Raw genomic sequence first — 17,962 nt, 5'->3', positions numbered from 1 at the left:
CTCCCCAAGTAAAAATAATTTGTGTAGTGTGAATATATATCAATTTGATACTAAAATGAATGTAAATATAAATCTGTTTAAATATATAAACATAATACAACTATACATGTGTGTGTGTGCATTGGTGTACCCTTTGTGTCTAGACCAAAAATGCAGATGACCCAGGAAACACTATTTACTGGTGGCTCAGATGGTAAAGAATCTGCCTGCAATGCAGGAGATCTGGGCTTGATCCCTGGGTCAGGAAGATCACCTGGAGAAGGAAATGGCAACCACTCCAGAATTCTTGCCTGGAGAATGCCATGGACAGAGGAGCCTGGCAGGCTACAGTCCATGGGGTCACAAAGAGTCTGATACGACTGAGCAATTAAAACACACAGAGGGTAAATTATAAAGACAATGATGGAATTACTACTTATAAAATAAAAAAATAAATATCCATGATGCTTGATGATTAAAATAAGAATGAAACACAGTTATCATCAAACTTTATATAATATTTCAGTTTTTGTATCTAAAAATAGAGGGTAATTAAAGTCAAAATGGACATCACCAGATGGTCAACACCGAAATCAGATTGATTATATTCTTTGCAGCCAAAAATGGAGAAGCTCTATACAGTCAGCAAAAACAAGACCGGGAGGTGACTGTGGCTCAGATCATGAACTCCTTATTGCAAAATTCAGACTTAAATTGAAGAAAGTAGGGAAAACCACTAGACCATTCAGGTATGACTTAAATCAAATCCCTTATGATTATACAGTGGAAGTGAGAATAGAATAGAATTAAGGGACTAGATATGACAGACAGAGTGCCTGATGAATTATGGACAGAGGTTCTTGCCATTGTACAGGAGACAGGGATCAAGACCATCCCCATGGAAAAGAAATGTAAAAAAGCAAAATGGCTGTCTGAGGAGGCCTTACAAATCACTGTGAAAAGAAGAGAAGCAGAAAGCAAAGGAGAAAAGGAAAGATATAAGTATCTAAATGCAGAGTTCCAAAGAACAGTAAGGAGAGATAAGAAAGCCTTCCTCAGTGATCAGTGCAAAGAAAGAGAGGAAAACAGAATGGGAAAAACTAGAGATCTCTTCAAGAAAATTAGAGATACCAAGGGAACATTTCATGCAAAGATGGGCTCGATAAAGGACAGAAATGGTCTGGACCTAACAGAAGCAGAAGATATTAAGAAGACATGGCAAGAATACACAGAAGAACTGTACAAAAAAGATCTTCATGACCCAGATGATCACGATGGTGTGATCACTCACCTAGAGCCAGACATCCTGGAATGTGAAATCAAGTGGGCCTTAGAAAGCATCACTACGAACAAAGCTAGTAGAGGAGATGGAATTCCAGTGGAGCTGTTTCAAATCCTGAAAGATGATGCTGTGAAAGTGCTGCACTCAATATGCCAGCAAATTTGGAAAACTCAGCAGTGGCCACAGGACTGGAAAAGGTCAGTTTTCATTCCAATCCCAAAGAAAGGCAATGCCAAAGAATGCTCAAACTACCACACAATTGCATTCATCTCACACGCTAGCAAAGTAACGTTAAAAATTCTCCAAGCCAGGCTTCAGCAATACATGAACCATGAACTTCCAGATGTTCAAGCTGGTTTTAGAAAAGGCAGAGGAACCAGAGATCAAATTGCCAACATCCACTGGATCATCGAAAAAGTAAGCGAGTTCCAGAAAAACATCTATTTCTGCTTTACTGACTATGCCAAAGCCTTTGACTGTGTGGATCACAATAAACTGTGGAAAATTCTGAAAGAGATGGGAATACCAGACCACCTGACCTGCCTCTTGAGAAACCTATATGCAGGTCAGGAAGCAACAGTTAGAGCTGGACATGGAACAACAGATTGGTTCCAAAAGGAAAAGGAGTACCTCAAGGCTGTATACTGTCACCCTGCTTATTTAACTTCTATGCAGAGTACATCATGAGAAATGCTGGGCAGGAAGAAGCACAAACTGGAATCAAGATTGTTGGGAGAAATCTCAATAACCTCAGATATGCAGATGACACCACCCTTATGGCAGAAAGTGAAGAGGAACTAAAAAGCCTCTTGATGAAAGTGAAAGAGAGAGAAAAAGTTGGCTAAAAACTCAACATTCAGAAAACGAAGGTCATGGCATCTGGTCCCATCACTTCATGGGAAATAGATGGGGAAATAGTGTAAACAGTGTCAGACTTTGTTTTGGGGGCTCCAAAATCACTGCAGATGGTGACTGCAGCCATGAAAAGATGCTTACTCCTTGGAAGGAAAGTTATGACCAACCTAGATAGCATATTCAAAAGCAGAGATATTAATTTGCCAACAAAGGTCCATCTAGTCAAGGCTATGGTTTTTCCAGTGGTCATGTTTGGATGTGAGAGTTGGACTGTGAAGAAAGCTGAGCACCGAAGAACTGATATTTTTGAACTGTGGTGTTGGAGAATACTCTTGAGAGTCCCTTGGACTGCAAGGAGATCCAACTAGTCCATTCTGAAGGAGATCAGCCCTGGAATTTCTTTGGAGGGAATGAAGCTGAAACTGAAACTCCAATACTTTGGCCACCTCATGCAAAGAGTTGACTCATTGGAAAGACCCTGATGCTGGGAGGGGTTGGAGGCATTAGGAGAAGGTGATAACAGAGGATGAGATGGCTGGATGGCATCACCGACTTGATGGACATGAGTTTGGGTGAACTCCAGGAGTTAGTGATAGACAGGGAGGCTTGGCGTGCTGCAATTCATGGGGTTGCAAGGAGTCAGACATGACTGAGTAACTGAACCGAACTGAACTGAAACTCAGAATACAAGATGAAATTTAAAATATTAAACTTAAGGATCAAACTAATTCACACAACTGATGGCAGGAAAACAATGATCATCTTTCTCAGGTTAAATATATATATATATGCAGCAAGGGAGGATTGAGACGTGGAAAGAAATATGTGAGAGAGATTGATAGGTAGATACTTCCAGCTGCAAAATAAATGAATCATTGGTATGAAATGTACAGTGTAGGGAACATAGTCAAAAACTATGGAGACAAATCATAATTAGACTTATCATAGGGATCATTTTGAAATGTATATATTGAGAGTTTGGGATTAGCAGATACAATTATATATAAGGTGGGTAAACAAGAAGGTCCTACTGTATAGTACAAGAAACTATATTCAATATCCTGTAATAAACCATAATGGAAAATAATGCATATAAATGTATACCTGAGTCACTATGCTGTACAGTAGAAATTAAACAATTTGTAAATCAATTATACTTCAATATATTTTTAAAGTTATAAAAGTCCCTACACAAGAAAATAAATATATAGAAATACTCAATCACTGCGCTGTGTAACAGGAACTAACACAGTGCTGTAGGTCAATATTACTTCACAAACAAAGAAACTCTTAAGAAATCAGGTTTATGGTTACCAGAGGCAGGGGTTTGGGGGAAGGGGAACTGGATAAAGGAAGTCAAAAGGTACAAACTCACAAGTATAAGATAAGTAAGTACCAGGGATGCAATGTAGAATATGATATAGTTAACACTATTTTATGCTATATATGAAAGCTATTAAGAGAATGAAGCCTAAGAATTCTCATCACAAGGAAATTTTTTTTTTGGTTTCTTTAATTCTGTATCTATATAAGATGATGGTATGTTGACTAAACATATTACAATTATCATTTCATGATGCAGATAGGTCAAATCATTAGGCTGTGTGTTTTAAACTTACATAGTACCTTGGGTCAATTACATCTCAAAGGTGGTTAAGAACCCGTTTGCCAATATAGAGATGCAGGTCCAATCCCTGGGTCAGGAAGATCCCCTGGAAAAGGAAATGGCAACCCACTCCAGTCTTCTTTCCTGGAGAATCCCTTGGACAGAGGAGCCTGGTGGGCTACAGTTCATAAGGTTGCAAAGAGTCGGCCACAACTGAAGTGACTTAGCGTGCATGCAAAGCTAGAAGGAAAACAGGATTCAAATTAACAGCCATCTGAAGAGGTGTATCTGCGATGACTGGAAGGGTCCCCAGCACAGAAGCTTCTGCCTCTGTGGAGGCGGAGGATGTCACCCTTGCGGTGTTAATGTGTTCACCAACCTGGAAGCTTTCTGAAATCCACATTATTACGATTTTTAATGGAGGTTTTATCCCATATGTGTGATCAATTATCAATTCCATTTCCAGTCTCTCTCCACTCTCCAGAGAATGGGGGCGATGGCAGCCAAAATATCCAAGCTTCTAATCTTGGTTTGGTCTCTCTAGTGACCAGCCCCCATTCCGGAGCCCACCAAGAACCTCATTAGAAGAAAAGATATTCCCATTACCCAGCAAATTCCAAGGAGTTTAGTGTCAGATGCTCCTATCAATTAGGAAATTACAAAGGTCCTGTGAGCTCTGTGTCACGAACTGAGGTCAAAGATTAAATATCAGAACAAAGGATGCTGCTGCTATCCCTATTTACAAGGATTTTAGGAGCGATGTGCCAAGAGTCTGGGCAGAGACAAATATAAACATGTTTCTTATGTTACAAAAGAAGGCACAGCAGATAGAAGAGAAAAATTATTTTCTAATTTAAAAAAATATAAATGAAACATACTATCTTGTCTAGTTTTCTTAAAGAAAGCTGGGTTATTGGGTTTATTATCTGTGTGTAAATGTTACACAGGCCAGTTTTTTTTTTTTTTCTTCAAAATGTAATCACTCTTATCCAATCATTCAATTAAAATTATTATGAGAGCAAGTTGTATAGTCTACCACTCAGCTCAAACTTAAAGTCACCTTGAACACAGATACTTGGCATAACCATCTGCTTGCGGTGCACTTTTTTATATAAAGATAATAGTTTCAACACCGAGCAGATAATCCAGGAAAGTCAAAATTCAAGATGCCCAATATCCTTTCTTTCAAAGTAAGGAAAGGAAGCATAAAATTTAAAAGGTGAAAAATGTAATACTAAAAATTATATCCACTGCTAACACTCAAAAATTAGATTAAAATTCTACTTTTCACAATACTAAAGCAGTTATCATTTGTTGATCATCTTCACTGAAATCTTCTTAAATGATAATGTTCTGTAGAAATGAACCTAAGTTCTGTAACTCCTGCATAAATTCAAAAGTAATTTAGGTGTAAAATTAGCCAAATATATAAAATGACAGTTGGGGCTGGGATCATGGGCTGGCAGCCTGTGCAGTCATGTTGTACTCCACGCTTATAAGGACTCAAGCTTGGTTTCATGCTCTGCTGTCTCTCTCTTTAAATTCTTAATTTTTGAACAAGGAGCCTGCATTTCCTCCTGTATTGACCCTCAAAATTAGGTAGCTGATCCTGACTACAATAATTTGGGGAAAATGTCCGTAGCTATAAGGGTGAAATAAGAATCCAAATGAAACTGGGTAAGTCCAAGAAATACATTTTTTAAAAAAGCATGAAATTTAAATTAGATGCGCTGGGACACAGTGACATACTGGTGGAGCAAAAATGAATATCAAATGAATGACTTTCAAATATGATTATAATTGGAATACTCTAAAAACTAATCTCTTAGGTATTTCAGGATATAATTTAATACATCCTGGAGATACTGGATACATTAACTGAAAATAATGGAACTCAAAGTCCCTTTTCTATTGACTGTCCACATGACTGCATGAATACGGTTGAGAATAATAAAATTATGGGAGAAAATTACATAACTGACTGTTTCCATTGAAAACCATTTTACTGACTACTACTGAGTCTACTTGGGGAAGGAAATGGCAACTAAACCATAACAAACCATCCTTGGGGCTTCTCAGATGGCTCAACGTTAAAGAATCCGCCTGCTAAGGAGGAGATGCGGGTTGATGATCCCTGGGTCAGAAAGATCCCTGGAGAAGGGAATGGCAACCCACTCCAGTATTCCTGCCTGAAAAATCCATGGACAGAGGAGCCTGGTGGGCTATAGTCCATGTGTTCACAAAGAGTCAGACAGGACTAAGTATCTAAGCAACAACAACTGAGTCTACCCTACCTTTCACTAACACTTCTGCTTATTTTGAATTTATCTCTACAACACAAGCAATATTCCAAATGCTTTCCACTCTCACTGTCTCAAAGGTACCGACCCTCTATTCTTTCACTCCAATTTTTTCATGCCACCAACCCAAGACATCCTAAAGAAGAGTTAGCTCACTTTCAGGTACAGAGTCTTTCATGAGTAAAATTTCTCAGCCTCTCTAATCTTCACCTGAAATTATCTTTAAATTATCTCAATTCTTTGTTTGTTTGTTTGTTTGTTTTGGTCCAAAGTTCTTCCATTTGTGCTTACATCTCCTCTCCTGTAAGACCTTTCTCTTACACAGGAAATACATACTTCTATTGGATCTTTCTTCAGATGACAAAGAAGCTTAAACCTTCACTGTCCTGACAGTCAATAAGGGGTAAAATTAGTTCTCTCCTATTACTGAAGATACTGGCCTTCTCTCTTTCTGTCATCAAACATCTTTTTTTTTTTTTTTTCACTTTCAAAGACATGCTAATTCTTTGTTTTCTGCTTTATTGAGATATATTTGACATACAACATGGTGTAAGTTTAAGGTGTATGAGATGTTGATTTGACACATTTATAAACTGCAAAATCATTACCATCCTTGTATTAGTTACTGTCTCCATTCCATCACACGCTTACCATTTCTTCTTACCAAACATGAAGGACAGCTTATCTTTATGGCCTTTACTTCTACTGCTGCCTATTTCTTCTTTTACTTTAGTTTAATCTCACAGTTGCCCCTCTAGCCACTGAACAAGACAACTAAAATTAATAAGTGAAGGAGTAACTGGGAGTTGTACAAACAGATCCAGCAGGTAGAGACTACTTTTGTAAGTACCAGATTCTGCTATTCATGTACGGACAATTTAGGGAGAAGAGAAGTAAAAATTATTTTATGCATGTTTATATGCCAAAGAGGAAGTTGAATATTAAAACTTGACTGAATCTAAGTTCCCTAACTCTGTATCACTTTAAAGAAAATTCAGAAGTTTATAATATTTTACCAGAAGTTTATAATATTTTACTCTGTACCTATAGTAACCTTATCTAGTTATCATTAAAATTAGACACATCAAAAATCTTAATACATAAAAGAAATCTGATCAGTAATTTAATATACAAATGTATTCTCATTGGTCTAATATTTCTGCTGAAAATTATACTTATACCTTAGCAGTAAAACAAGTGAAGAGACAGCATGTAAAAAAAATTGCTTTCTGTAATCACTTGGAGTATAAGGTTAATATCATCTCTGTATGATGAAAGCTTAGGTATAGACAGAAGCCAAGACATTTTTTTTTTTCTTAAGGACACACCAATTATAAAGAGGTCTAAAAAAGAATCTAGTTCAAAAGAAAAAATATGACTGGCTTATACACCTCTTATTGCCTGTCAGACCACATTTAGATCTGCTAAGACTACCTTTCAGATCTGCTGGAAAGAGAATGTGAAGACAGACAAGGGCACAAGATTACTTTAAGTTTCTGCCCTGAAAAATATAAGGAATGAGTTGACATTAACAGGAATGGAGAAACAGTTGGGTAGGTCTGATAAGAGCTTGAATCTGAGTATGTTAAGTTTGAGCTGCCCACTAAATATCCACATGGAGACATAACAGAAGGGTGGATATACAGTTCCAGAGTTTAGGGCAGAGGTATATACTAGAGATGACATTTTGAGAATCATTAGCATGTAAAGAATATTTAAAACCACAACACTGAAGAAAGTATCAAAAGGAATGAGTGAAGAAAGAAGATAGCATGAAGCTTAAGAAATGTTTCCTTTACAACTGGGTCTAGTTCAGCGAAACTTGTTTCAGAATTCTTTCCTACATGTTTATGAGTCAGATTGGCAGGAACCTTAGCTTCTAGTGCCTTCTCTGGTGGCTCAGGCAGTAAAAGCGTCTGCCTACAATGTGGGAGACCAGAGTTCGATCCCTGGGTCGGGAAGATCTCCTGGAGAAGGAAACAGCAACCTACCCCAGTACTCTTGCCTGGAGAATCCCACGGATGGAAGAGCCTGATAGGCTACAATCCATGGGGTCGCAAAGAGTTGGATACGACTGAGAGACTTCACTTTCACTTTAGCTTCTAGTACCATTTTTGTCAAGTTTTAAAATTGAAGTATAGCTGATTCACAACATTATATTAGCTTCAGGTATACAACATAGTGACTAAATATTTTTATAGATATTATATCTAAGTTATTATAAAATAATGGCTATATTTTTCTGTGCTCTACTATATATTGCTTATTTTATACATAATGGCTTGTATCTCTTAAATCTATACCCTTAAATCACCCTTCCCCCTTCCCTCTCCTCACTGGTAAATACTAGTTTTCTCCCTATACCTGTGAGTCTGTTTCTATGTTGTCATATAAATTTGTTCATTTCATGTTTTAGATTCCACATATGAGTAATAACATAGAGTGTTCATTTTTCTATGCCCTAGGTATTTCACTAAGCATAATACTCTAAGTCTATCCACATGGGTGCAAATGGAAGAATTCCATTCATTTTTTTTGGCTGAGTAATATTCCACTGTGTGTGTGTGTGCCACACCATTCGCATCCATTCATCTGCTGATGGACACTCAGGTTGCATCCAAATCTCGGTTACTGTAAAAAATGCTAATGAAGACTGGGGTGCATGTATCTTTTCAAGTTTATATTTTTTGTTTATCTTTTTTGTTTTTCTTCAGATGTAGACCAGCATTGGAATTGCCAGATCATATGGTAGTTTTGTTTTTTTTTCTTTTAAGGAACCTCATACTGCTTTACATAGTGACTATATCAATTTACAAATCCATCTACAGTGTACTGTTGCTGTTTAGTTGCTAAGTCATGTCCGACACTTGTGACCCCAGGGACTATAGCCCACCAGCCTCCTTTGCCCATGGGGTTTTCCAGGCAAGAATACTGGAGTGGGAAGCCACTACCTCCTCAGGGGATCTTGCTGACTCAGGGATCAAATCCACTTCTGCTGCACTGGCAGGCAGATTCCTTACCACTGAGCCACCAGGGAAGCTCCTCTGGTGTATCAGGGTCCCCTTTCCTCCACATCCTCAACAACATATGTTATTCGTATACATTTTTATGTCAGCTATTTTGACAGGAGTGAGACAATATTTCACTGTGCTTTTGATTGGCATTTCTCTGATGATTAACAATTGAGCATTTTATTCATGTGCCTCTTGGCCATCTGTACATCTTTCCTTCTTATACCATTTTTGTCAAAAATATTTTCTTGTCTTCTATTTTTCAGCCTGTCTTAATCGGCTTAGGCTTCTGTAACAAAATACCATAGATTAGGTAGCTCAAATGGCATACATTTATTTCTCACTGTTCTAGAGGCTGAGAAGTCCATGATGCAGGTATTGGCAGATTCAGTGTCTGGTGTGGGCCCTCTTTCTGGCTTACACATAGCCTCCTTCTTGCTGTGTGCTCAGAATGAGAGAATCATCTCTTTCATGTCTCTTCTTATCAGAGCATCTAGGATCTTCCTTTTGGAACTTCTTTGCTTTAGCAAGGCTCTGCTGAGGTAAAATCTCAATTTCTGTTTCTCTGAAAATGTCTAATTTGCCCTTGCCATTGTGGTTGATTCAGAATTCCGGGATGAGAGCAATGCTTTCTTCTCAATACCTTGAAAAAAATTTTTTTTCCAAATTTTTTCTGATTCTTTTGTTGTAGCTAAAAAGTCCAATGCCAGTCTAAGTTTAATTCCTTCAAAGATGATCTGTCTTTCCTCGCTGGTTGCTGATGTGAATTTGTCTTTGGAATTCTACAGTTTGACTGTGAAATGTCTAAGAGTGCATTTCTATTTATTTATGCTGCCTGTTACATACTGTGGTTCCTGGTTAAGCAGCTTGGCTCTGGGAATTATTTTTCACTGCGTGTGTGCATGCTAAATCATTTCAGTCATGTCTGACTCTTTGTGACCCTATGGACGATAGCCTGCCAAGCTCCTCTGTTCATGGGATTCTCCAGGCAAGAATACTGGAGTGGGTTGCCATTCCCTTCTCCAAGCGATCTTCCGGACCCAGAGATTGAACTCATGTCTCTTACATCTCCTGCATTGGCAGGTGGGTTCCTCACCACGAGTGAGGGAAGCCCTATTCTTCAGGATTCTTCACCTATGCCTGCCAATCCATTTCTTTATTCTTGTCTTCAGTTTCCCATTAGACAAAAGTTAGACATTCATCACTTTTTCCCAATATATATTTTGCCTTTCTGTTCATACTGTCTACCTCTTTAGGTTTTGGTACCATATTCTCTATGTTTTAATTTCTTCATAACTCATTTTTTCCAACTGTTTCACATATTAAACACAGCCATTATTTTTCCAATTTCAAGACAGATAATTTTAATTTTAGGACATATTTTTATCTTTTTCAAAATCTTTCATATCAACTTTTAGTCTTATTTCTTCATTCAATTCTATCATTTATTTATTTAATATTTCACCTACTTATTTTGTACTAAATATTTGGCAATTCTAATACCTGAAATTGTATAGGAGGTAGCCTAAATTCACTCTGTGTTGTGTTGTGATTATTTTTGCTTCATGGTGGCTTGTTTTCTTGTGCTTGGAGCTCATCGTGAGCTCAAATTTCACAACATTTCATATGTGAGACTACTAAGGCACATGTCTTTCTAAGAATTTTCATTTGCCTCTCACTAGTGTGAGGGTCGCAGAGTCGGGCGTGACTGAAAGACTCAACTGAGTGCAAGGGTGCTGCCAACCTGCAACCCAGTCAGTTCACTCCCTCAGTCGTGTCTGACTCTTTGGGACCCCATGGACTGCAGCACACTAGGTTTCCCTGTCCACCACCAACTCCCAGAGATTGCTCAAACTCACGTCCATTGAGTCGGTGATGACATCCAACCATCTCATCCTCTGTCATCCCCTTCTCCTCCTGCCTTCAGTCTTTCCCAGTATCAGGGTCTTTTCAAATAAGTCAATTCTTCGCATCAGGTAGCCAAACTATTGGAGCTTCAGCTTCAGCATCAGTCCTTCCAATGAATATTCAGCACTGATTTCCTTTAGGATAGATTGCTTTAATCTCCTTGCAGTCAAAGAGACTTTCAAGAGTCTTCAACACCACAGTTCAAAAGCATCAGTTCTGCACTCAGCTTTCTTTATAGTCTAACTCTCACATCCATATAGGACTACTAGAAAAACCATAGCTTTGACTAGACAGACCTTTGTTGGCAAAGTAATGTCTCTGTTTTTTAATATGCTGTTGAGGCTTGTCATAACTTTCCTTCCAAGGAGCAAGTGTCTTTTAATTTCATGGCTGAAGTAACAATCTGCAGTGATTTTGGAGCCCAAGAAAATAAAGTCTGTCACTGCTTCCATTGTTTCCCCATCTATTTGCCATGAAATGATGGGAACGGATGCCAAAATCTTAGTTTTTTGAATATTGACTTTTAGGCCAGCTTTTTCACTCTCCTCTTTCATTTTCGTCAAGAGGCTTTTTAGTTTTCTTCACTTTCTGCCATAAGGGTGGTGTCATCTGTGTATCTGAGGTTACTGATATTTCTCCTGGCGATCTTTATTCCAGCTTGCGCTTCATCCAGCCCAGCATTTCACATGATGTACTCCGCATACAAGTTAAATAAGCAGGGTGACAATATATAGCCTGGACGTACTGCTTTCCCAATTTGGAAGCAGTCCATTGTTCCAGTTCTAACTGTTGCTCCTTGACCAGCATACAAATTTCTCAGGAGATGGGTAAGATGGTCTGGTATTCCAATCACTTGAAGAATTTTCCACAGTTTGCTATGTTCCACATAGTCAAAGGCTTTTGGGTAGTCAATAAAGCAGAAATAGATATTTTTCTGGAATTCTCTTGCTTTTTCAATGATCCATCCGATCTTAGCAATTTGATCTGTGATACCTCTGCCTTTTCTAAATCCAGGTTGAACACTGGAAGTTCTCAGTTCATGTACAGTTGAAGCCTAGCTTGGAGAATTTTGAGCATTACTTTGCTAGCATGCAAGATGAATGCAATTGTGCAGTAGTTTGAACATTCTTTGGCATTGCCTTTCTTTGGGATTGGAATGAAAACTGACCTTTTCCAGTCCTGTGGCCACTGCTGAGTTTTCCAAATTTGCTGGCATATTGAGTGCAGCACTTTCACAGCATCATCTTTTAGGATTTGAAATAGCTCAGCTGGAATTCTATCACTTCCACTAGCTTTGTTCATAGTGATGTTTCCTAAGGCCCACTTGACTTCTCACTCCATCACAGCATCATGGTTATCAAGATCATTTTTATATAGTTATTCTGTGTATTCTTGCCACCTCTTCTTAATATCTTCTGCTTCTGTTAGGTCCAAACCTGCGGCAACTTTAACTATATCTCTTGCTTGGATATATGTTGCTTGGATATATGTTGACTGTTACTGGTAATAAACATTCAAATAAGTGATCCTCACAAGAACAGGACTATGGTTACACATTTTCAGATGAGATGATTATAATTATTCTTACTATTAATTTTATACTTAGTGTGGGGGGAGAAACAGACATATTTTTATATTGGGTCCTTTTGCAGACAGAATGCCACTATCCCTCATTTTACTGAAGATATAACCTTAGTTTTACATAGAATCTCTGTTCACCTCCCCTCCATGTGCTTGAGCCTGAGGCTCTGATTTCTACTGTATCAGATGGCTTAACTTTTCACCAAAATCTGGGTGTCTAGTTTTAGCTTTCAGCACTGAGGCAATGCAAGGGTCAGTGCTCATAGTTGTACTAGCAGGACTAGTTTCATCTGATGGTTTATTTTTATTTTTTATTTTTATCCTGGCCTTCCTTTATTTATTTATTTACTGGATTTTTTTAAAATTTATTTATTTATTTTTACTTTATTTTACTGTACAATACTGTATTGGTTTTGCCATACATTAACATGAATCCACCACGGGTGTACATGCGTTCCCAAATATGAACCCTCCTCCCACCTCCCTCCCCATAACATCTCTCTGGGTCATCCTGGCCTTTAAAGGTTTACTTATACTTCCCAGCAAGAGAGAAAACATTTAAAAGTATAGTTATTTGAAATTTCCCAGCATCTTGATGTTTTGCACAGGGCATTTTAGAAAACTGAATCTGTCTCATCCTTGGGAATGGAAGTCAGTCTTTTCTCAAGGCATGTGGAGTTAATCAAATCCACCTCATAAAAATAATGTGGGGATTAAGTTTAATACCATTCATAACTGCACACCACAAGGACTGACATAAATGTGCCCTCAATAAATGATGACTTTTACTATTTATATTATTATACATTGATATTTTCTAAGAAGTAAACATATTGACAAAATCATAAAGCACATTCTTCTATTAGCCAAATGGCTTTCCAATAATAATTTTGACCTCATGACTAATATAGAGTCACTTACTCCCCTGGGTTACTTCATAGTTTTCCTTCAATCAATATTTGTCTATTCTTCTCTACCTCTGCTAAGGAAGATGCGACACTGAATGACCAATTCAAAGTCATAATTACTGGAGCAATTAATGAGACCCTCACGCTGCCTATCTTCAGCATTACTACTAAAGCAGAAACGACCAATTGAGATTTTGCTTCTTCTCTTTTAGTGTCTGCTATTTAATGATAGGTGAAAAGCTTATAGATGACTTTAAGAAGATTAGAAATGGAGATGTTAACAATATATAAGAAAGATGAAATAATCACTAACCAAGAGAACTGGTAAAGGCTTTGGACTTCTGAATATGTTTGCTTTTAATATTTCATACTCAAATATTTTAAATTAATCATCCTTAATATTTTTAAACTCATAATGTATGATTTCCTAAGAAATTAGAAAACCAGTTATTTGCAATATTTACTTCTTACCAAGCAGCTTTTATTTTTAATATAAAGAAAAGTTCACTGAGATTGAAGTTAGTATGGTCAACCAGTCATGTGTCTGCGTTCTAAGAGTAAAGAGTTGGGTCTAAGCATAATAGTGTTGTAGTCTTTGATACCCTTTCCATTTCTATAAAATGTAAATACAGAAGACTTTATAGGTTAACCTAAATATAGGTTATTGAGATAACACGTGAGAAAATGCATGTCAGACATTTAGAGCAGTGCCTGAGCCTTTGTAACAATTCTACTACTACTGCTATTATCATATAATACATTTTGCTATATTGATAACACATCTGTAGCTTGGTGGTAGTGGTTTAGTCGCTAAGTCATGTCCAACTCTTGTGACCCCATGGACTGTAGCCTGCCAGGTTCATCTGTCCATGGGATGCTCCAGGCAAGAATACTGGGGTGGGTTGCCATTTCCTACTCCAGAGGATCTTTTCGACCCAAGAATCAAATCCGGTTCTCTCCTGCATTGCAGGCAGATTCTTTACTAACTGAGCTACAAGGGAAGTCCCATCTGTAGCTTGGTTACTCTGTAATAAATGGGAAAAATTGGATTACTTGGTACCATTTTTGGAAGTGTCTCCTGGTTTGCTAACCATTTCTTAAATCATTACTGTGAGTTGAAAATGTAGTGCCATATGATTATGAAGAGCGAAAGATGCCTTTTCAAGGAATGGGGATAATTTATTACTTATTTGAATGCAAAGTCACACTCTGAAATTAGGAATAGGATCTAGCATATCTCTTTTAAATATTCATAGGCAATAAAAACTCTGGCTGTTTGATTGATTTAACAGGCAACTGAATATTACCTTTGCTCTGCATAATTGCAGTTCTAAGAAACATTAGGTAGGCAATAAAAAAAAACCCACAAAACTCTGACATAGGCATTTTAATTGAGAAGAAAATAGGCTAAGGCTCATCTTCAAATGAAAAAGCACTTTGTTTATTAATGGAAAAAAAAAAAACTGCCTTTCTTTAGCCAAAAAAAAAAAAAAAGGAAAATTACGGCTTTTAAAGATTCAGAGAATACTCCCTAATACCATACACAAAAATTAACTCAAAATGGATTAAAGACCTGAATGTAAGGCCAGACATTATAAAATGCTTAAAGGAAAACACAGGTAAACACTTTGACATAAATTGCACTAGAATCTTTTTGAGCTATCCCTAGAGTAATGAAAATAAAACAAATATTAACAAATGAAACCCAATTAAACTTAAAAGCTATGGGACATCAAAGGAAACCATAAACAAGACAAAAAGACAACCCTCAGAATGGGAGAAAACATTGGAAAAGGAAACAAATGACAAAAGATTAATCTCTAAAACATACAGACATCTCATGAAGCTCAATACCAGAAAACAAACTATCCAATCAAAAAGTGGGCAGGAGACCTAAATAGACATTTCTCCAAAGAAGACATACAAATGGCTGACAAACACATGAGACACCCCGGTTTTAACTTGTGTCTCCTCTTAACTCTTTGATCATTTTTTTTTCTCTGTAAACACTGTTTCCTCAGCTGAAAATTTGATGTGGGATGTAACTCCAAAATTCTATGTTGTTGTGTTTTTTTTTTAATCTTGGCTTATCTGGGGTGATCTCCTGAACTCTATAGTTTTAATCAGTATGTAGCCTGAAAAATTCCCCATCTTTGTAACTTGTTTAAATCACTCTCTTTAACTTCAGTACTATGCATCTCTCTTTTATGGATTAGGGAAAATCCCCACCTGGGTACTCCATAAGTACTGCAACAGATTTTGTTGCTGTTTTGCCATATAACACGCTAACCTCAGACCTGTGAGTTCACTTGAAGATTTGGTGACCAGTACATGCACACACTGCTAGATTCCCACCTTAAACTCCCGTATTTCTCAATTTTATGGCTCTAGGCAGCCCAGAAGTACTGGGATTTTATGCACTGAAGGGCAACCCTCCAACACAAAGGGAGGAAAATGGGTGAATAAATGATCCAGTTTCCATTAGCCCAGTGGGACAATTCTAAGTGTGCTCTGTGACACTGGTTTGCTACATGATTTCTTTAAAGCTCCCAGTGGGACTGAGCCCAGTAACTCACAGTGGAAACTCACTCATAAAAGCATCCTATATCAGCCTTCCAAACTTTCATTCTCCATTCTCCCCATGTGCTCACTTGCCTTTCTTGGTACCACCTCCCAAATAAACTGTCACCACCTAAGGTCTCAACTCAGGGTTTGCTTCTTGTTACTATCAAACTGAAGCATGCATACTTGGCTCAATGGGGGCAAAAAAATGACATTTGATCTTTTACCTTCAAACTAGTTTTTTTCCTTACTTTCTCAAAGTTCTTTCTGAAAAACACCAGATAATCCATCACCTAAATCAGAAGAAACCTAGATACTTTCCTGGATTTTGCATTTTCTTTCTACCTGTCACCATCGGCCTTGCCTTCAACTGAGCTAAAATATCACTTCTTACTTGGTCTCTCTGCCTACGGTCTCCCTATCTCTTAACCTCCACTCCACTCTCCATAGTCTTTGCAGAAGTTATGTAATATGAGGATGGCACCTCTCTTCTCCTTCCCTCTCATATATTAAACCCTTCAGTGGTTCCCTCCGTGCATGGTTAAGTGCATGGTTGTAGACCAGACTTTTTATGAAGCACAGAGCTCCCTGAGCAACTTCACTGATGCCTGCTTATTCAGGCTCACCTTCAGCCACACCCCCATTTGCACTGTGTGTTCTAGTACAACCAAATATTTCCAGTTTTCTGTATGTGCTCGTGGCCACCTGTCTGTAATTGCCCTCCTACAACTGCCTATTTGGCTGTCTCCTATTCTAATTAAAAAATGTAGTTTACAACCAATCTTCTCCAGGAAAGCTACCCCCAATATCTTCCAATGCTGACCCACATATATCTGTGTCCTTTTCTATGTCCTCTAATCTGCTGTAATCACTTTTTATGCAACATTTTGCATCCTATAAGGATATTATTTTATTTTTATATCTTAGAACACACTAAAAAATCAATATACTTTTGCTTAATTAATCAATGTCTATAAGTAGTGAAACAGAGGAACTTTCTCTTATTATCAAACCTTCAAACAGCATCTCACATATTATAAATGCACTTAGCAACTGGATATGAAACTAAACCTCATTATGAGGTGTTTTTTCCTTCTTGACAAATAATCCATTCCTGTTTAGGAGAGTGTATGCAAAACATTGTTTAATTCAGAGAAATATGTTATTATTTTTTTCAATTTTGACTTGGAAAAACTCATACCATGTGCATTAATTTTAAATATGAAAAGCCCTCTGTTATATATAAATAAAAACTCATATTATTTGGGAATAAACAATATCCCATACCTTGGAGACTAATAAAATCACCTGTATTATTAACAGATTACATATGGACATAACAACCATGTGTGCACATGTTTGAAGAGCGAGAGAGAAATAGATGTGTGATGATGCCTATACACATTGGTTAATCTTGCAGAGGGAAAAAGAACTGTGGTCAGATAAGATATGATTTTGAACACCAGATTAACTATTTACTCATTTGAAGATCTGAGCATGTTACTATACTTGGTCTCTTTCAAGATTCCTATTAAAATCCATAGTTTACAAAGGTTTTGTAAGATAAATTGATATAACACACATGTAACTATTTCAGCCATGTCTAGCACTTAAAAGTTTCTACAACCAGGAAGCTGAACTAATATTTAAAGTATTCCTCATTTTGCCTAAGAGGCATGAAGGTATTTGCTAGACATTTATGCAAATTAATTTTGAGATTTTTTTTTTTTTCACTTCACCTGCCATACCTCTTCATGTAGTTCTCTCCAACGAGAATTAAATGTCTCGAGTTCTTCATTGATCAGTTCATCCATGACTCCACCATCTGTTAGGGTCTGTGCCAATATACGAATCTGATTTGGGTTATCCTCTGAATGTTGCATCAAATTTTCAAGCGACTGAAATAAATTTGCAATAATTACTACATCTCTTCTTTTTCTAAATTCACTGAATTAATCCAAAATGCTCAG

General features: G+C 37.4%; 1 protein-coding gene across 1 annotated transcript in view; it reads right to left on the bottom strand.

Moving 5' to 3' along the window:
- DMD (dystrophin) overlaps positions 1 to 17,962 on the bottom strand; it is a 1,795,368-nt gene that overhangs the window by 1,387,670 nt on the left and 389,736 nt on the right. The window contains exon 24 of the mRNA XM_068961890.1: positions 17,741 to 17,890. Within this exon, the coding sequence (XP_068817991.1) occupies positions 17,741 to 17,890 (150 nt within the window). The remainder of the gene's footprint in view (positions 1 to 17,740; positions 17,891 to 17,962) is intronic.

The sequence above is a fragment of the Capricornis sumatraensis genome, chromosome X (assembly GCF_032405125.1).
Source record: "Capricornis sumatraensis isolate serow.1 chromosome X, serow.2, whole genome shotgun sequence".
Taxonomy (NCBI): domain Eukaryota; kingdom Metazoa; phylum Chordata; class Mammalia; order Artiodactyla; family Bovidae; genus Capricornis; species Capricornis sumatraensis.
This window is presented reverse-complemented; position numbering and strand designations above follow the sequence as displayed.